At 50.7% G+C, this 20,573-nt stretch overlaps 1 protein-coding gene across 1 annotated transcript in view; it reads right to left on the reverse strand.

Moving 5' to 3' along the window:
• Positions 1-2,876: 2,876 nt before the first annotated feature.
• ZAN (zonadhesin) overlaps positions 2,877-20,573 on the reverse strand; it is a 63,083-nt gene continuing 45,386 nt past the window's right edge. The window contains 14 exon segments of the mRNA XM_064376342.1: positions 2,877-2,902; positions 2,978-3,030; positions 3,142-3,241; positions 4,316-4,459; positions 6,001-6,136; positions 6,238-6,282; positions 6,284-6,437; positions 7,752-7,826; positions 8,084-8,254; positions 9,030-9,201; positions 10,479-10,608; positions 11,701-11,948; positions 13,763-13,907; positions 15,064-15,275. Coding sequence (XP_064232412.1) covers positions 2,877-2,902; positions 2,978-3,030; positions 3,142-3,241; positions 4,316-4,459; positions 6,001-6,136; positions 6,238-6,282; positions 6,284-6,437; positions 7,752-7,826; positions 8,084-8,254; positions 9,030-9,201; positions 10,479-10,608; positions 11,701-11,948; positions 13,763-13,907; positions 15,064-15,275 — 1,811 coding nt within the window.

Consider the following 20,573-nt stretch of genomic DNA (forward strand, 5'->3'; position numbering starts at 1 on the left):
CTAAATACCTCGATTTCTTTTCTTTCTCACCATTTTCTGTGTCCTTTCCTCTGGGGATCTTTCTGGCCTCCCCTGCTGAGACCTGCAGGTCTTGACAAGGATCAGGCTGGTTTAGCCTGGTCCATTTCTTTTTCTTTTTTTTTTTAGACAGGGTCTCACTTTGTCTCTCAGGCTGGAATGCAGTGGAATGACTTGAACTGCTGGGGCAAGGGATCCTCCCATCTCAGCCTCCCAGGGTGCTGGGATTACCGGCCCAATGGGCCTTTTCTATTTCTGCACTTCAGTCGCCCCCTGTTGACATGTATGGGTCAATGCTGGATCCCAAATCAGCTTGGACCCTTCCCGGCCCAGGGAGGCTTGTCCTCAATTTCCCAACTCTACAACCCTCTTCTGGAGTTCCTCGGGCTCTTGAGTCCTCTGTCTCCACTTCCCTTGGTGACACATCACCCATGTTTTGTACCCTCAAGGAGGTGTGGGAGGGACTTGGGGTCCATTCAGAGGATGCTGCCCAGACCCACCCTCTTCCTCTCCCAACCAGACATCGGGGCTAGATACAATGTCCTAGAGAGCTGATAGCTGGAAGAAGAAAACTTTAGGGGCACTTCAGAGGCACAGCAGAGAGGCCAAGAGTGAAGACCCAGTGCAGGGAGCTGAGGTGAGGGCAGGGGGCTGCGGAAACCCCCTGAGATCCAATCCAACTCCAGGCTGCCCTGAGCCTTCCTGTCACATCCAGCTCTCCAGTGTGAGTGCTCTCCCTGCTAGGGCAAGGGAGAGTCTCGCTGGACAGGACTCTCCCTTCCTGGGGCCCTTTCCTTACCCAGGCTGGATCTTGCTTCCTTCCATGAAGGTGGGACCCCAAGGGCTGGTCATCCCAGAGGATGATCATAGAGTATAATACATTTCTAAGCTGGGTGTGGTGGCTCACACCTGCAATCCCAGCACTTTGGGAGGCCAAGGCAGAGGGAATCACCTGGTTTGAGACCAGCCTGACCAACATGGTGAAACCCCGTCTCTACTAAAAATGCAAAAAAAAAATTAGCTGGGCATGGTGGTGCACACCTGAAATCCCAGCTACTCAGGAGGCTGAGGCAGGAGAATCACTTGAACCCAGGAGGAGGAGGTTGCAGTGAGCTGAGATCGCACCACTGCACTCCAGCCTGGGCAACAGAGGAAGCACCTGTCTCTAAAAAAGGAAGGAAGGGAGGGAGGAAAGGAGGGAGGGAGGGGAAAAGAGGGAAAGAGAAAGGGAAGGAAGGAAGGAAGGAAAGAAGAAAAAGAAGCGGGGGAGTGAAGGAGGGAAAAGTAGAAGGGACGAAGGAGTAAGAGAGGAAGGGAGGGAGGGAGGTAAGGAGGGAGGAAGGCAGGAAGAGAGGGAAAAAGGAAGGAAGGGCCACATTTGGCTGGGTGTGGTGGCTCTCCTGTATTCCCAGTGCTTTGGGAGGTGGAGCCAGGATGTTCTCTTTGAGCCCAGGAGTTTAAGACCAGCCTGGGCAACATAGTGAGACCTCCTCTCTTCCAAAAAGATATGAAAATTAGCCAGGTGTAGTGGTGCATGCCTGTAGTCCCAGCTAGTCAGGAGGCTGAGGTGGGAGGATCAGTGGAGCCCCAGGGGTCAAGGCTGCCATGAGCTATAAGTGTACCACTGCACTCTAGCCTGGGCAACAGAGCAAGACCCTGAAAAGAAGAAGGAAAGAAAAGAGAGATAAGAAAGAAAGAGAAAGAAAGGAAAGAAATAAAGAAAGACAAAGAAATGAAGGAAGGGAAGGAAGGGAGGAAAGGAAAGAAAGAAAGAAAGGAAGGAAAGGAAAAGAAAAGAAAGAGAAAGCCATATTCCCCAGCCTTAGCCTCTACTTGACATGTACAAGTTCTCAGAATCACCTTGGTGGAAAGCCAGAGGCCACGTTCTCTAAGAACTCAGATTCCTGGGGTGAAGTCTTCTCCTAAATCAGAAGCCAAGGGTCTGGGGCTGCTTCCCACCTGCTCCTTCTGTCTCCTCTAGTGATGTCCGCAGGACTGAATGGGCCACCCCCATGTGGCTTTCTCTAAGGGACAACACCCTCACCTCAACCTAGGCTCCTCTCACCTCATTTTGCACAGAACCCAGCCCTACCTAGGCCTCCACATGCCTTTCTCCCTCATTTTCCTCCCTCCGAGACCCAACCTCCTGCACCATGATCATGTAGACATTCACATCTCAAAAATAAATAATTCTGGGCTGGGCATGGTGCCTCATGCCTATAATCCCAGCACTTTGGGAGGCCGAGGTGGGTGGATCACTTGAGGTCAGGAGTTTGAGACCAGCTTGGCCAATGTGGCGAAACCCTGTCTCTACTAAAAATACAAAAATTAGCTGGGTGAGGCGGTACATACCTATAATCCCATCTACTCAGGAGGCTGAGGCAGGAGAATTGCTTGAACCCAGTTGGCGGATATTGCAGTGAGCAGAGATCACGCCACTGTATTCCAGCCTGGGTGGCAGAGCAAGACTCTGTCTCAACAAAAAAAAACAAAAAAAAAATAAATATTTTTGGCCAGATGCCCTGGCTCATGCTTGTAAACCCCAGTACTCTGGAAGGCCAAGACGGGAGGATCGCTGGAGGCCAGGAGTTTGAGATCAGCCTGGGCAACATAATGAGACCCCCACCTCGTCTCTACAAAAACAAAAAAAATAAAATTTAGCTCTCATGGTGACGTGTATCTGTAGTCCCAGCTACCTGGGAGGCCGGGGCAGGAGGTCCAGGAGGTCGAGGCTGCAGTGACCTCTGATCGCACCACTTCATTCCAGCCTGGGCAACAGAGCAAGACCCTGTCTCAAATAAACAAATACATACATTTATTCAATCTTCTTGTTTGAAGACAACTCACAACCGAGCAATTTAAAAGACACAGTCCAGAGCAATATCTGAGGAGAAAGCAAGACAACCGTGTGTGAGAGGAGAGGAGACTCCAGGCCCCAGGCTGTGGGGTCGGTTCTCACCTGTGTCCACCAGCCTGGCCAGTCCATCTCCCTCCTGGCTCTGCGTTTTCTCTCTAGAAGGAGGAGGGGAACAGACATGGTTCCCCAAGTAGCCCTTTACGGGCCCGGCTGCTCCCCCGTTTGCACACCCTACCCGCCCTTCCTCTCCCCTTCCCAGAACTCACCTCTTCCTCCTCGTTCTGCAAATGCACTCTCCGGTCACTGCTAGTACTACAACCACCACAGGCACCAGCAGTCCCAATAGGATGGCCACTGGGTTAGATGCTTCTGGGTGCAGGGAAGAGATGCAGGGATGTGAGACAGGAAGGGTGGGGACTCAGGGGCACTCCCTTTTGGACATCGCTTGCTACCCAAAGGGACCTCATCTCTCTAAATCGCTAGGTGTGTCCGCTTCTCCCTCCAGGAGGCTCTCACCTCCAGGGACTCCAAGGCCTTAGTGCCACCCCCACCTCTTGCAATGTTTTCTGTTTCCCATAAGCCTTTTTAGACAGGGTCTGGCTCTGTTGCCCAGGCTGGAGTGCAGTGGTGTGATCGTAACTCTCTGCAGTCTTGAACTCCTGGACTCAAGCAATCCTCCTGCCTCAGCCTCCCTTCCAGGTTGCTGGGACTATAGGCACATGCCATCACACCCAGTTAAGTTTTGTGATTTTTTTTGGTGGGGGGAGATGGAGTCTCACTAAGTTGCCTAGGCTGGAGTGCAGTGGCACAATCTTGGCTCACTGCAATCTCCACCTCTCAGGTTCAAGCGATTCTTCTGTCTCAGCCTCCAGAGTAGCTGGGATTACAGGTGTGAACCACCACGCCCAGCTAAATTTTGTATTTTTAGTAGAGACGGGGTTTCACCATATTGATCAGGCTGTTGAACTCCTGATTTCAGGTGATCTGCCCACCTCGGCCTCCCAGAGTGCTGAGATTACAGGTGGGAGCCACTGTGCCTGGCCAGGATTGGTTTTTTGAGGATGCTTGTCCTGCTAATTTCTAGGGATTATATTATAACATGATTCCTACTATAATAATATAATATATAAACATTTATTAATAGATAACATATTAATATATTAATAATATATTGTCCATTACATCTATGAATTGATATTATGTTTATAATATATCCATGACATATATTAATATATAATATCTATAAAATATATAATATATAATTATGTTATATAATATATAACATTAATACATTTACATAACAATATATAATATCTATAACATATATTATAATAGATATCATTCTATATGTGAATGTAATACACATAGAATCATTCTGTGGTGGCTGTCGGCCTGGCTGACAGGTTGACATGCTGCGAGGGTACAGGGCATTGGATGTACCTGGTTTTCTGGGAGGTGGCACATCTCGAGGCTCTGTACAGAGGTCTCCTCCGTAACCAACTTCACACTTGCAGGTGAAGGTGGCTCCCTGCTCCCGACACTGCCCGTCATTCTGACAGGGGTTCTGCAGACAGGGGCTTTCTGCAGGACAGAGAGGGTTGTGGGAGGGGCCCTGAGAGGACACTCCCACCTCAGGGGAGGACTGACTGGGGGCTGGGACGCCAGGGGAGAAAGCAGCAGCTGCCAGAGACTGGCCAGGAGCCAGCCAGCCTGGCTCCCAACCCTGCCTCACTACCCCTGGGTTTTGGGGAAACTTCTTTCCTTCAAAACTCCTTCCTCCCTCCCTCCTTTCCTCCCTTCCTCCCGCCTTCTCCCCTCCTCTCCTCTCCCTTCCCCTCTCTTCCTTCCTTTCCTCTCCTCTCCTCCCCTCCCCTCCTCCCCTCCCATCCCCTCCTCCCTTCTCTTCTCTCTCTCTCTTTTTTTTTTTGGAGACGGAGTTTCGCTCTTGTTACCCAGGCTGGAGCGCAATGGCGTTATCTCGGCTCACCGCAACCTCCACCTCCTGGGTTCAGGCAATTCTCCTGCCTCAGCCTCCTGAGTAGCTGGGACTATAGGCACGCGCCACCATGCCCAGCTAATTTTTTGTATATTTAGTAGAGAAGGGGGTTTCACCATGTTGACCACGATGGTCTTGATCTCTTGACCTTGTGACCCACCCGTCTCAGCCTCCCAAAGTGCTGGGATTACAGGCGTGAGCCACCACACCCGGCCCCATCTTTTTTTTTTTTTTTGAGAGGAAGTTTCACTCTTGTTGCCCAGGCTGGAGTGCAATGGCGGGATCTCGGCTCACCACAACCTCCGCCTCCCAGGTTCAAACGATTCTCCTGTCTCAGCCTCTCAAGTAGCTGAGTAGCTGGGATTACAGGCATGGGCCACCATGCACGGCTAATTTTGCATTTTTAGTAGAGACAGGGTTCACCATGTTGGTCAGGCTGGTCTCAAACTCCTGACCTTGTAATCCACCTGCCTCGGCTTCCCAAAGTACTGGGATTACAGGCGTGAGCCACCTTGCCCGGCATCTTCTCCTTTTTTTTTAGACAGGATCTCACTGTCACCAGGCTGGAGTGCAGTGGCACAATTATGGCTCACTGTAGCCTCAATCTCTTGGGCTCAAGTGATTTTCCCACTTCAGCCTCCCAAGTAGTTGAGACTACAGGTATGCACCATCACACCCAGCTTTTTTTTTTCTTTAATTTTTAGTAGAGACGATGTTTCCCTCTGTTGCCCATGCTGATCTTGAATTCCTGAGCTCAAAGCAATTCTCCCATCTCACCTCCCAAAATGCCAGGATTACAGGCAGGAGTCCCCTACACCCGGCAGGACATGGCTGAACCTCGCCGCACTCCATGTTTGTTACATATAAAATAGGAGTGCTGTGCTAACCACCAGGACTGAAGTGAGGACTGGAGGAGGAACAGGAAGGCAGGCTAGGAAAGGATCCAGCAGCTCATGGATGCTCAGGAAACGGGAGATCTTTGTCCTTTGTCCCTCTCCACAAAGGCAGGGACAGACATCCTGAAATCAATGTGGAAGAGTCCCAAGGAAAGGGAGGGGATGATCCTTGGTGCATGGATGCTCCAGGGCATGGGGCAGCTTGGAAGCAAGCATGGGTGCAGGTTCATCTGGGAAGCAGCCTCGGGTGTGGTTCCCCAGAATGCAGACCTCCCCCTCTCTGCAGCTGAAGGGCTTGCAAAGCAGGATCTGCGAGCTGGCGCAGGTGCAGCGCTGAGAGCAGTCCTCGGTCACGAAGATGTCACCCAGCTAGAAAAGGGAAAGGCCAGGAGGAGACGCTCCGGTTCCATCCCTGGTCTGGCTCCCCTTGGCACCTCTGCTCCCCGGGGCCTCCCACTGCCAGCCCGGACCTGGTAGTAGATGCCATTGCCGGTGCAGCCACAGTCAGCCAGCGGGAGGCTCTGGGTGCTGCTGTAGGTGTCGCCTGGGATGCTGGCGCAGCCTTCCACGCAGGGGCCCTCGCAGTCCCCAGGGTCCATCAGGTGGGCACAGGATGCTGGGCAGGGCGTCATACAGCTCTGGTACATGGTACCTGCTGGGCACTCCATGGTTGGGGGTAGAGTCATGGTCAGAAGCTGGCTGGGGCTGGGCAGGCCAAACAGGGGCAAGGTCACCTAATAAAACTCAGAGATGCTTACAGGCAGGAAGCCAGAACACATCACGGCTTCATCTAGGGTCTTTTTTTCCTTTTTTTTTGTTTAGAAACGGAGTCCCACTCTGTTGCCCAGGCTGGAGTGCAGTGGTGTGATCACAGCTCACTGCAGCCTCCAACTCCTGAGTTCCAGTGATCCTCCCACCTCAGCCTCCCCAGTGACTGGAGCTACAGGCATGCACCACTACACCCAGCTAATTTGTTTGAAATTTTTATAGAGATGGGGTCTCACTATGTTTCCCAGGTTGGTCTCAAACTCTTGGCTTCAACTGATGCTCCTGCCTCAGCCTCCCTAAGCGGTGGGACTACAGGTGTGGGCTACCACACCCAGCCTGTCTCATCTTTTCTTCCTTCTTTTCTTTTCTTTCTTTCTCTTTCTTTCTTTTTCTCTTTCTTTTTCTTTCCTTTCCCTCTCTCTCTCTCTCTTTTTTTTAATGGAGTCTCACTCTGTCACCCGGACTGGAGTGCAGTGGTGCAATCTTGGCTCACTGCAATCTCCGCCTCCCAGGTTCAAGCGATTCTCCTGCCTCAGTCCCTCAAGTAGCTGGGACTACAGGCATCTGCCACTACGTCCAGCTACTTTTTGTATTTTTAGTAGAGAGTGGGTTTCACTATGTTGGCAAGGCTGGTCTCAAACTTCTGACCTTGTGGTTTGCCCACCTCAGCCTCCCTAAGTGCTGGGATTACAGGTGTGAACCACCGTGCTTGGCCTTTTTTTTTTTTTTTTTTTTTTTTTGAGATAGGATGTTGCTCTGCTGCCCAGGAGTGCAGTGGTGCAGTCATGGCTCACTGCAGCCTTGAACTCCTGGGGTCAAGCCATCCTCCAGCCTCGGCCTCCCAAATCACTGGGATTACAGGTGTGAGCCACCATGCCCAGCCTATCCAGGGTCTTTTTGTCTGCAACATTAGAGCATTTGAAGGAACTGGCTGAGCAAAGGTGGACCCTGGCAGGAAGGAATGGGATGGGGAATGGGGTCGGGAGGCTCCCAGGTAGGGTCAGAGAAGGAGTCAGGCTGCAGGTTGTACTGACTTGGACATGGGACTAAGAAAGTTGAGGGAGGCTGGGACTAAGACAGCTGGAGATGAGGCAATGGTGGGAAGAGAGTTCAGCAGAGGTGGACAGCAGAGGGGAGGGGCAGTGCCTCACCGCAGAGGGTGTGGTCCCGCCAGCCGGCCAGGGCAGCACCCGCCTCCTGGCAGAGGATGGCGTACCCGCTGAGGACCTGGCAACACAGCTCCTCTTGCTCTCTGGGGTCCTGAACAGAGCACAGATCCAGCACACAGTGCCTGGGGTGGAGAGGGGACAGGAAGGGCGCAGTCAGGTTTAGGGAGGCTAGGAGACCCACCCCTGCAAAAGAGAGCCTGGAACCCCAAATAGAAAGACATCAGTCGGTGTCCAGGGAGGGTCACAAGGAAACGAGGCCACAGGGAGAACGGAGGAGTGAACCAGACAGAGCTTGGGTCAGAAAGCTGGCAGGAGGTCCCAGGGAAAGATCAGAGCAGGTACCTGGGCCATTCCCACAAGTCCTGGGCCCATGACTCACTCCTGGAAGGGCTCTGGGGCCACCAGCTGGTGACAGGCAGCAAAGGGGCCTTGGGGGTCCACCAGCACCCTACAGGCCTGGGTGCTGTTGCTCGCCAGCTGCTCCAGGCTACATTCAGACACATGGAAGCCTAGTTCTGCCCCTTGTCCCTCCTCCTCCGCTGGTACAGCCCTGCAACAGAGACAGCCACAGGGTCAGGTGAGGCCACAATGAAGGTGAAGTGAGGGAAGAACTGATTAGCTGGGTGTGGTGGTGTCTGCCTGTAGTCCCAGCTACTCGGGAGGCTGAGGCAACAGGATGACTTTAGCCCAGAAGACAGAGGCTGCAGTGAGCAGAGATCACACCACTGCACTCTAGCTTGGGCAACAGAGGAAGACCTTGTCTCTAAAAAAGATTTTTCTAAAAAAGAAAGAAGAACAATTGGGGCTCAAACCCGTAATCCCAGCACTTTGGGAGGCCGAAGCTGAGGTGGGTGGATCCCTTGAGGTCAGGAGTTCGAGACCAGTCTGACCAACATGGTGAAACCCCATCTCTACTAAAAATATAAAAATTAGCTGGGCATGGTGGTGGGCACCTGTAGACCCAGATACTTGGGAGGTTGAAGCAGCAGAATCACTTGAAACTGGGAGGCAGAGGTTGCAGTGAGCTAGGATCACACCACTGCACTCGAGTCTAGGCGACAGAGCAAGACCCTGTCTCTAAGAAAGATTTTTAGAAAAAGAAGAACTGGGAAGGCAGGCTGAGGGTAGGGTGGGGGCACAGACTGGGATTTCCACTGAGTGGGTGCCCCCACAGTCAGATGAGAGGGAATGACAGAATCAGGAGGATCCAGATGTCTCTGCACCCTCTCCCTGGAGTTTCATCCTCTGCTGAGGACAGGAGGGCCAGCGGCCACTGGGCGCAGAGTTGTTCATCTCCCCAGCTGCATCCCTTCCAGGCCACACACCTGGGGAATCGGAGGAGGGCGTCCCCGGTCTTCACCTCCCAGCTGTTGCCGAATGTGTTGAAGTTCTGGGTCAGGGCACCACTGGGCAGCATCATCTCATTCTTGCGGTTCTCATCATAGTTCCCACAGAGGCCATGCACGAGCCCCCTGTAGATGCTGGGTAGGGAGATCACTGAGGGAGGAAGGGGGCCCCCAAAAGTGAGACTCCTCGCTTTTTTTTTTTTTTTTTTTTTGAGACACAGTCTCACTCTGTTGCCCAGGCTGGAGTGCAGTGGCACAATCTTAGATCACTGCAATCTCCACCTCCCGGATTCAAGTGACTCTTGTGCCTCAACCTCCAAGTAGCTGGGAATACAGGCACATGCCACCATGCCCGGCTAATTCTGTATTTTTAGTAGAGATGGTGTTTCACCCTGTTGGCCAGACTGGTCTAGAACTCCTGACCTGAAGTGATCCACCTACCTTGGGCTCCCAAAGTTCAGGAACTACAGGCATGAGCCACCAAGCCCGACCCTCTCTTTTTTTTTAATTAACTTTTTTTTAAAAGCAGTATCTTGCTCTATTGCCCAGGCTGGAGTACAGTGGCATAAGCATGGCTCACTGCAGCCTCCAACTCCTGGGCTCAAGTAATCCTCTCTCCTTGGTCTCTCCAATAGCTGGGACTACAGGTGTGCACCATCATACCCAGCTAATTTTTTATTTTGATTTTTTGCAGAGATGGGGTCTTGCTATGTTGCCAGGCTGGTCCCGAATGCCTGGCTCAAGCGATCCTCCCATCTTGGCCTCTCCAGTTCCAGAAGCTGGGATTACAGGCACACACCATCACACCTGGCTCATTTTAATTTTTTTTTTTTTTTTTGAGACAGAGTTGCTCTTGTTGCCAGGCTGGAGTGCAATGGTATGATCTCGGCTCACTGCAACTTCCACCTCCTGGGTTCAATTGATTCTCCTGCCTCAGTCTCCCGAGTAGCTGGGATTAGAGGCACCTGCCACCACGGCCAGCTAATTTTTGTATTTTTAGTAGAGATGGGGTTTCACCATGTTGGCTAGGCTGGTGTTGAACTCCTGACCTTAGGTGATCTGCCCGCCTTGGCCTCCCAAAATGCTGGGATTGCAGGCATGAGCCACACACCTGGCCTTAAAAATTTTTTTTATAGAGACGGGGGTCTCACTATGTTCCCCAGGCTGGTCTTGAGCTTCTGGCCTTAAGCAATCCCATGTCTCAGTTTCCCAGAGTGCTGGGATTACAGGCCGGTGCCGCAGCACCCAACCAAGGCTCTGCCCTCTGCCCTCCAACTGGCCTCACTCCACCTCCTGCTGGTCCTCCTCTGGAGCCAGGTGCCCCACATCCAGGCAGAGGTCCTCTCACCAGGATTTGCCTGTCTTAGGATTTTCCCTACCCCTTCTCAGAAATGGCCCTTCAGCTCTTCTTTGCCCTGTTTCCGCTACCTGCATTTTTCCTTCCACCGAAGCTGACGACCAGCTCAAAGTGGGTGACCAGGTAGAGCCGTTGGCCCCGCAGGGTGACGCGCAGGTGCTCATCTGGCCTGTAGGGGACGGCCATCTTCTGGTTGTTGACCTAAAGAGGGAAGACAGGAGCGGCATGGAGGGCTGAATCTGCCTGACCTGGTACCTCTCCTGCCTGGGCTTTGCTTTTCCCAGGCATGTCCATACGTCTCTGTGAAGACAGGGGAATGTGGGGGCTTTGCTATTCCACGTGGCAGAAGCCTCTGTGAGGTCTGCCCCCTTCCCAGCCCAAGTCCTTCCTTGCAAAAAATTGGTGCAGTGAGGCTGGGCACAGTGGCTCACGCCTGTAATCCCAGCACTTTGGGAGGCGGAGAGGAATGGATCACTTGAGGTCAGGAGCTCGAGACCGGCCTCACCAACATGGGGAAACCTGGTCTCTACTAAAAATACAAAAATTAACCAGGTGTGATGGCGCACGCCTGTAGTCCCAGCTACTCGAGAGGCTGAGGCAGGAGAATCACTTGAATCTGGGAGGCGGAGGTTGCAGTGAGCTGAGATGGTGCCACTGCACTCCAGCCTGGGTCGGAGAGTAAGACTCTGTCTAAACAAAACAAAACAAAACAAACCCACATTGGTGTAGTGGATGCCACTGATTCTTCAGCCTGGGATTGACCTTCATACACCTCATGCTCTGCCCTCCTCCACCTCCTCTCTTCCTCTTGTCTCTTGCCAGCCTCTGCTGCCTCCCCATGTGCAGTGAGCTTGTTGTTGGATTTGTTTTTGGTTTTGAGACCGTTTCTCTCTGTCACCCAGGCTAAAGTGCAGTGGCAAGATCTTGGCTCACTGCAGCCTCAAACTCCAGGGCTCAAGCGATCCTCCAGCCTCAGACTGTCCAATAGCTGGGATTACAGGTGTGCGCCCCCATACCCAGCTCATTTTAAATTTTTTGCAGAGATGTGGGATCTTGCCATGTTGCCCAGGCTTGTCTTGAACTTCTGGGCTCAAGTGATCCTCCTGTCTTAGCCTCCTGAGTAGCTGAGATTACAGGCATGAACCACTGTGTCCTGCTGACTCCCATTTTACAACCCGCCCGCCCCTGCCACCAACGTCCCAGGGAACAGGGACCCCTGACTTCTCCTCCTCCAGGTGGCCTACCTGGTCCAGCTGCCTCCCCATACCCACCAGGCCCAGGCCCAGAACTTACCACAAGCTCCAGACCAGCTTGGAACTGCACTTTGTAGCCATATACGCTGGTAATCACCTTGTGCAAGAAGATGGAGCTCCCGGGTGGATCCATCTTGTTGTGTCCCTCCACAAGCAGGGGGTCCACCCTGTCAGGCAGCACGTCCACAGTCTTGATCAGGACATAGGTCATGCGGCCCTGGAAGCGGTAGCTTAAGCCGTCAAACGTGAGGTAATGGGGGTCCCCGTAGACTGAGCATTGTTCAGACTCTGCCAAGAAGTCAGTGAGAAGGGGCTGGGTGTGGTGGCTCAGGCCTGTAATCCAGGGACTTTGGGAGGCAGAGACGGGTGGATCACCTGAGGTCAGGAGTCTGAGAACAGCCTGGCCAACATGGAGAAATTTCATTTCTACTAAAAATACAAAAACTAATCAGGTGCAGTGGTGTGTGCCTGTAATTCCAGCTACTTGGGAGGCTGAGACAGGAGAATTGCTTGAACCCGGGAGGCAGAGGTTGCAGTGAGCGCCAAGATCACGCTACTGCCCTTCAGCCTGGGTGACAGAGTGAGGCTTCATCTCAAAAAATACAAAAACAAAAAGAGTGAGAAGGGACCCTGCCCAGGTGTAATGGTCCCCAAAGTCACTCCCCCAAGGTGACGTCCCCTGTGGCCACCCTCTTAGGCTCCCTGGATCCTTTCTTTTCTCTTTTTTATTTATTTTTTCTTTTTTTGAGACAGGGTCTCCTTCTGTCACCCAGACTGAAGTGCAAGTGGCACAATCATGGCTCACTGCAGCCTCCAACTCCTGGGCTCAGGCAATTCTCCTGCTTCAGTCTCCTAAGTAGCTGGGACTATAGGCACAAGCCACTACACTTGGCTAATTTTTTAATATTTTAAAATTTTTTGTAGAGACAGGGTCTTTCTATGTTGGCCAGGCTGGTGTTGAACTCCTGCGCTGAAGTGACCCTTCCACCTCGCCCTCCTGAGTACTGGGATTACAGGCATGAACCACCATGCCCAGCCTCCCTGGATCCTTGATCTTCAACTTTCTCCCTCTCCTGGGCCGATTAAAAACCTTAGAGAGGCCAGGCACAGTGGCTCATGCCTGTAATCCCAACACTGTGGGAGGCCGAGGCAGGAGGAACACTTGAGATGGGTTCAAGTCCATCCTGGTCAACGTAGCAAGACCCCATCTCTACAAAAAAATAGAAAAATTGTCTGGGTGTGGTGGTGCATGCCTGCAGTTCCAGCTACTTGGGAGGCTGAGATGTGAGGATCACTTGATTCCAGGCATTTGAGGTTACAGCGAGCTATATGATGGTGCCAGTGCACTCCAGCATGGACAACAGAGCAAGACCCACCCAGTCTCAAAAAACAAACAAGCAGCCAGGCACAGTGGCTCATGCCTGGAATCCCAGCACTTTGGGAGGTCAAGGCCGGCAGGGTCCCAGAGGGGATCAGGACCTGGCACATGACCACAGAGTTGACAAGAGACAGATTGGAGACCAGACCTCCTGATTCAGTCGCCCGCCGTTCAGGCTAAACCCCTTCCTGCCCTGCCTCTTCCCCCAGCTCAGCGGTCAAGAGATAGAGACCATCCTGGCCAACATGAAGAAACCCCATGTCTACTAAAAATAAAAAAATTAGCTGGGCGTGGTGGTGAGTGCCTGTAATCCCAGCTACTTGGGAGTCTAAGGCAGAAAAATTCCTTGAACCAGAGGGTCGAAAGTTGCAGTGAGCCAAGATCACGCCACTGCACTCCAGCCTAGCGACAGAGTGAGACTCAAAAAAAAAAAAAAAAAAAAAAAACCCAACCAAACAAGCAAACGAAAACCTTGGAGGATCTCTTTGACCAGTCCCCTCTTTTTGCCCTACAGGTGCAGGGTCCCAGAGGGGATCAGGACCTGGCAAATGGCCACAGAGTTGGCAAAAGCCAGATTGGAGACCAGACCTCCTGATTCAGTCACCCGCCCCAAACCCTGCCTGTGCGCGGGTTCAGGCTAAGCCCCTACCGGCCTGCCTCTTCCCCCAGCTCTGCCCTGGCCCCAAGTGCTCCCCTCTCCACCCACCCTGGTCGCTCCCCTTACTGTCTGAGACACAGTTGCTGTTGCTGTTGTCGGAACCGAGCTGGCAGTGGGATCCAGAGGGGCATCGGAAGTCCCTGCACTGAATGGCTCCTGCTGTGCAAACACACTTCTCTATGCAACCACTGGAGACCCAGCTCTTGTCCGGCTGTAGAAGTCACCAGAAGAGAAAGAGAGTAAGAAAGGGTCCAGGTGTGGTGGCTCACGCCTGTAATCCCAGCACTTTGGGAAGCCAAGATGGATGGATCACCTGAGGTCAGGAGTTCGAAACCAGCCTGGCCAACATGGTGAACCCTGTCTCTACTAAATATACAAAAATTAGCTGGGCATGGTGGCACACACCTATAATCCCAGCTACTCAGGAGGCTGACACAGTAGCACTGCTTGAACCCAGGAGGTGGAGGTTGCAGTGAGCCAAGATCACGCCACTGCACTCCAGACTGGGTGACAGAGCGAGACTCTGTCTCAAAAAAAAAAAGAGAAAGTGAGGAGAAAAGTGCCGGTTCTCCTTCCTCTTACCCCAGCAGCCTAGTCCACCATCTGAATGGCTTAATTGATGCTGGCCAGAGGCAGCCACAGTGCCAATTGGACATCCAAAATACACTGTGCGGGGCAAGTGAGGTGGCTCACGCCTGTAAATACCAGCACTCTGGGAGGCCAAGTCGGGCAGATCACTGGAGGTCAGGAGTTCAAGACCAGCCTGGCCAACATGGTGAAACCCTGTCTCTACTAAAAATACAAAAATTAGCCAGGCTTGGTGGTGCTTGCCTGTCATCTCAGCTACACAGGAGATTGAGGCAGGAGAATTGCTTGAACCTGGGAGGCAGAGGTTGCAGTGAGCAGAGATCACACCACTGCACTCCAGCCTGTGTGATAGAGGGAGATTCCGCCTCAAACAAACAAACAAACAAATAAAAAACCACTGTGCTTGGTGTCTTACATATGTTGTGAAAGAGACACTACAAACCCATTTTACAGGTGAGGAAACTGAGATAATAGATGTCATCTGACTCATCAGTGGCACCATCAGGATTCAAACTTAGGTCAGCCTGAAATGAGGCATGGTCCTTCCACTATACCATGCCATGTGCTGCTTGTTTGGGTGGATTCCTCAGATACACCCAAGCCATGCGCCATCAGCCCAGACCTGGCTGGAGATCAATGCGTCACCCACAGCAGCCTTTGCACCCCAAGGCCAGCTGTCAAGTCATGGGTGTCCCAGGCTGAGAGAGGCAGGGAAAAGGAGAAAGCACCACCCTTCAGGTGCGTTGCCTCCAGTCCTCCCATTTCCCATCCCTACTCACAGGGATGGAGCCACCATAGGCATCCTTGCAGCTGCACTGACTTCTGGGGATACACTTGTCCTCATTCAGCACATAGCCGGGCTGACAAATGCACCCCTTGGCACAGGCAGAGGGGACTCTGGTGCCCTCACACCAGCCATCCAGGTCCCAGTAGGAAGGTAAGCAGGAGGGAAGGCAGTTGGTGTAGCTGCCGTAGGTAGGGCATTCCAGAGCTGTGGGTGAAGGAGACAGTGGGTCGGCGGAGAGGGTCAGAGGGGGCCAAGGTGGGCAGATGTAGGGGGGAAACCCCGCAAGTGCCGGGGCAAGGGTCTGAAGCTTCAGTCTGTTCCCATATAAATACTGATTTAGAAAAGAATTAGAAATGTAGGCACATAGTTATTCCTTTATATAATCATATATAATCTTATAGTTTACTCACTTATAATCATAAAGATAGATACTCAATATACACTTTATTTTATTAATGATTATTGGGTTACGAAGCATGGAACTGAGGTGACACTGTGAACAAAGTGATCCTAAGGCAAGATGCTCTAAGCCCTCTGTCACGCCCACATAAGGGCTGCTAGAGGGCACCTTGGCTGTGGGGCAGTACCAGTGCTGGCTAAGTGCCTGCTGTTAGGCACCAACAGGCAGGGGTTCACAGAACCCTGTAGGGCTGGACCCTATAGGCAAGGGCTGTAGAAACCAGGCTATGGATGGATGACCAACAAGGCTCGGGGAGATTTTTTTTTCTTTTGTTATTCATTCAGCAAACATTTACTGAGTGTGGATTGTGGCCAGGCTTTGGGTAAAGAAAGGAACAAGAATGGCTCTCCCAAGTAAGCATGGGGGACAAAGGTGACACAGCAGCTGCAGCATGACCTTGATGTGCATGATCAGTAGGTGGGTTCACACGCAAGAGTATACAAGGTGAGATGGAGGCACAGAGCAGGGAGGTATTAATTCTGTTGGGGGAGTTAAAGAAAGGCCCTTAAGCAAAAATAGTGTGAACAAATGGAAATGCATACCATGTTCATGGATAGGAAGGTTCAGCAACACAGTGATATTATTTCTCCCTTAGTGAATGTACACATTTAATGTGATCTCAATAAAATATACCAAAAGTATTTTTTTTGGTGGGGAGGATGGAGTCTCTCTCTGATGCCCAGGAGTGATCTTGGCTCACTGCAGCCGCCACCTCCCAGGTTCCAGTGATTCTCCTGCCTCAGCCTCCTAGGTAGCTGGGATTATAGGCATGCGCCACCATGCCTGGCTAATTTTTATATTTTTAGTAGCAACAGTATTTCACCATGTTGGCCAGGCCAGTCTCAAACTCCTGACCTCAGGGATCCTCCCGCCTTGGCCTCCCAAAGTGCTAGGATTACAGGCATGAGCCACCGCAGCTGGCTGCAAAAGTATTTTATATGAGTGTGTGCTTTTAATAGGACAAGATGATTTCAAAGTTGAGCTGAAGACATAAGCAAACCAAAAAAGCCAGGAAATCTCTTAAAAAAAAGAGCCATGAGTAGTGAATGTCCCTACCATAAGTCAACACTTATTTTATTTTATTTTATTTAGACAGAGTTTTGCTCTTGTTGCCCAGGCTGGAGTGCAATGGCACGATCTTGGCTCACTGCAACCTCCACCTCCTGGGTTCATGTGATTCTCCTGCCTCAGCCTCCTGAGTACCTGGGATTACAGGCGTGCACCACCATGCCCAGATAATTTTTGTATTTTTAGTAGAGATGAGGTTTCACCATGTTGGCCAGGCTGGTCTTGAGCTCCTGACCTCAGGTGATCCATCCACCTCAGCCTCCCAAAGTGCTGGGATTATAGGTGTGAGCCACTGTGCTGGGCCCAAAGCTCATTTTAACCTCTTAGTGATTACAACTTTGTATTACTGCTACATGCAGATACAGATGGACAGACAGAACAGAGGATAAAGCTCAGATATGGATCCAAATATATACAGGAATTTAGTATATGATAAATTGTGGCATCTCAGTCCCTGGGCAAAGACAGATTCGTCATTCAATAATGTTGGAATAGCTGGCTAGCCTTCTGGAGAAAAATAAAAACAAGGTTGATTCATACCTCATTTTACATACCAGGATAAATATTCATGCATCAAAAACTTATACACCAAAAATAACCCACTTAAACATAAAAAAATGAAACCATAAAAGTCCTAAAGCAGGCCAGGGTGGCTCTTTGGGAGGCTGAGGACATCTTATCACTTGAGGACAGGAGTTTGAGACCAGCCTGGCAAACATGGTAAAACCCCATCTCTACTAAAGATACAAAAAAATTAGCCAGGGGTGGTGCATGCCTGTAATCCCAGCTACTCAGGAGGCTAAGGCAGGAGAATTGCTTGAACCCGGGAGGCAGAGGTTGCAGCAAGCTGAGATCGAGTCACTGGAGCCTGGGTCACAGAGTGAGACTCTGTCTCAAACAAACAAACAAACAAACAACATTTCTAGAGCAAAGAATCAGCAAACTTTTTTGTAGCTTCTGTGGGGCTAGCATTTATAGCTATTGCTCAAGATGGAGAAGACGTAGAACAAGATTAACATATTTGACCCCATAAAATTTTTTTTTCCTGCATGACAAAAAAAAGTCAAAAGATGAAAACAAAAAGGACTGGAAAAATTTGTGTAAGTCGGAGCACTAATAAAGGTCTATTTTCCATAATAGAAAAGGACTTTCATTAAATAGTTCAATAAAGACCCAACGACTCAGTGTAAAAATGGCAACCGGATATGAGCAGATAGTTTACAGAAAGGGAAATTCAAAGCGTTCCTAAGCACATGAAAAAACGTCCAACTTCATTCATAATAATAACTCAAATTAAGACATTTTTCATGACCGGGTGAGGTGGCTCACTCCTGTAATCCCAGCACTTTGGGAGGCTTGAGGCAGGTAGATCACCTGAGGTCAGGTGTTCAAGACCAGCCTAGCCAATATGGTAAAACCCTGTCTCTACTGAAAATACAAAAATTAGCCAGGTGTGGTGGCACATACCTGTAATCCCAGCTACTCAGAGACTGAGGCAGGAGAACCACTAGAACCTGGGAGGCAGAGGTTGCAGTGAGCTAAGATCATGCCACCACACTCCAGCCTGGATGACAGAGTGAGACTCTATCTCAAAAAAAAAAAAAAAAAAAAGACTTGTTTTTCACTTCTCAGATTGGCAAAACTCCAAAAGCACAAAGCATATAGCTTTCTTGTCTTTTGTTTTTTAATTTTTTTTTGTAGAGATGCAGGGGTCTCATTATATTGCCCAGGTTGGTCTCAAACTCCTGGCCTCAAGCTTCTTGGCCTCCCAAAGTACTTGTATTATGGTGTGAGTCACTGCACCCAGCCAAGAATATAAATTTGAATTTGTTTGTATATGCATAAATAAATGGTCTTGGAGAAAAATACTGAGACGTGAAGCGGGCCCATGGGATGAGGGTGGGAGGGAGACCATACACTGGTTATCTGTTTTTTTGGTTTTGGGGGGAGATTTTTTTTTTTTTTCTGAGATAGGGTCTCACTCTGTCACCTAGACTTGAGTGCAGTGGTGTAATCATGGTTCAATGAAGCCTCGACCTCCCGGGCTCAAGTGATCCTCCCACCTCAGCCCCGCAAGTAGCTGGGACCACAGGCATGAACCACCATACTTGGCTAGTTTGGTAATTTTTTGTAGAGATGGGGTATCACTATGTTACCCAGGCTGGTCTCAAACTCTTGGGTTCAAGCAATCCACCCACCTACCTCAGCCTCCCAAATTGCTGGAATTACAGGCATGAGCACTGCACCTGACCAACTGGGTGTTTTTTAATATTTTAAAAGTATTTTAAAATTTTTAATCCTTTATAAGTTTTTGAATCCTGTGAATGTGTTACATATTAAAAAAATCTCTACAAAATTCCTGTTTTAAATTGTAAAAGGATCTGGAATTATATAGTAGTGATAGTTGCACAACTTTATGAAAATACTAAAAGACACTTTTTTTTTTTTTGAGATGGAGTTTCACTCTTGTTGCCTAAGCTGGAGTGCAATGTTGTGATCTCAGCTCACTGCAACCTCCGCCTCCCAGGTTCAAGTGATTCTCCTGCCTCAGCCTCCCGAGTAGTTGGAATTACAGGTGCCCTCCACCACTCCCAGCTAATTTTTTGTATTTTTAGTAGAGATGGGGTTTCACCATGTTGGCCAGGGTAGTTTCCAATACCCGTCTCGGCCTCCCGAAGTGCTGGGATTACAGGCATGAGCCACCGCACCCAGCTAAAAGGCACTTTTAAGAGTGAATAGGCCGGGCGCAGTGGCTCACGCCTGTAATCCCAGCACTTTGGGAGGCCGAGGCGGGTGGATCACGAGGTCAAGAGATCGAGACCATCCTGGTCAACATGGTGAAACCCCATCTCTACTAAAAAGACAAAAAATTAGCTGGGCATGGTGGCGCGTGCCTGTAGTCCCAGCTGCTCGGGAGGCTGAGGCAGGAGAATTGCCTGAACCCAGGAGGCGGAGGTTGCAATGAGCCAAGATCGCGCAATTGCACTCCAGCCTGGGTAACAAGAGCGAAACTCCGTCTCAAAAAAAAAAAAAAGAGTGAATAGTATGCTATGGGAATAATCTCAGTAATTTTTTTTTTTTTTTTAAGTAAAATGCTACAGAAGTTTGCCCAGTTGTCTGCCAGGAGGAAAGAAGAAAGCTTTCTGGCCACCCCGGCCAACAAGGTGAAACCCCATCTCCATAAAAACACAAAAATTACGGGTGTGGTGGCCTATGCCTGTAGTTCTAGCTACTTGGGAGGCTGAGGCACGAGAATGGCTTGAACCCAGGAGGCGGAGGTTGCAGTGCCGAGATCTTTCTCAAAAGCCAGGTGAGGTGGCTTATGCCTGTAGTCCCAGCACTTTGGAGGGTCAATGCTCACTGCAATCTCCACCTGCCAGGTTCAAGTCATTCTCATGCCTCAGCCTCCCAAGTAGCCAGGACTACAGGCGTGGGCCACCACACCCGGCTAATTTTGTGGTGGTGTTTTTTTTTTTTTGAGACAGAGTCTTGCTCTGTCACCAGGCACCAGGCTGGAGTGCAGTGGCGGGATGTTGGCTCACTGCAACCTCCACCTCCTGGGTTCAAGCAATTCTCCTGCCTCAGCCTCCCAAGTAGCTGGGACTACAGGCACTTGCCACCACGCCCGGCTAATTTTTTTGTATTTTTTGTAGAGACGGGGTTTTACCGTGTTGACCAGGATGGTCTTATCTCTTGACCTCGTGATCCGCCCACCTCGGCCTCCCAAAGTGCTGGGATTACAGGCATGAGCCACCTCACCCGGCTTAATTTTGTGGGTTTTTCTGTTTTGTTTTGTTGAGACGGAGTGTTGCTCTGTCACCAGGCTGGAGTGCAGTGGCGCAATCTCGGCTCACTGCAACTTCTGCCTCCTGGGTTCAAGTGCTTCATCTGCCTCAGCCTCCCGAGTAGCTGGGACCACAGGCGTGTGCCACCACGCCCGGCTAATTTTTTTGTATTTTTCGTAGAGACAGGGT

Source organism: Aotus nancymaae, unplaced genomic scaffold, assembly GCF_030222135.1.
Source record: "Aotus nancymaae isolate 86718 unplaced genomic scaffold, 86718_ANA_hifiasm-v0.15.2.pri h1tg000015l_0, whole genome shotgun sequence".
In the NCBI taxonomy this organism is placed as follows: Eukaryota; Metazoa; Chordata; class Mammalia; order Primates; family Aotidae; genus Aotus; species Aotus nancymaae.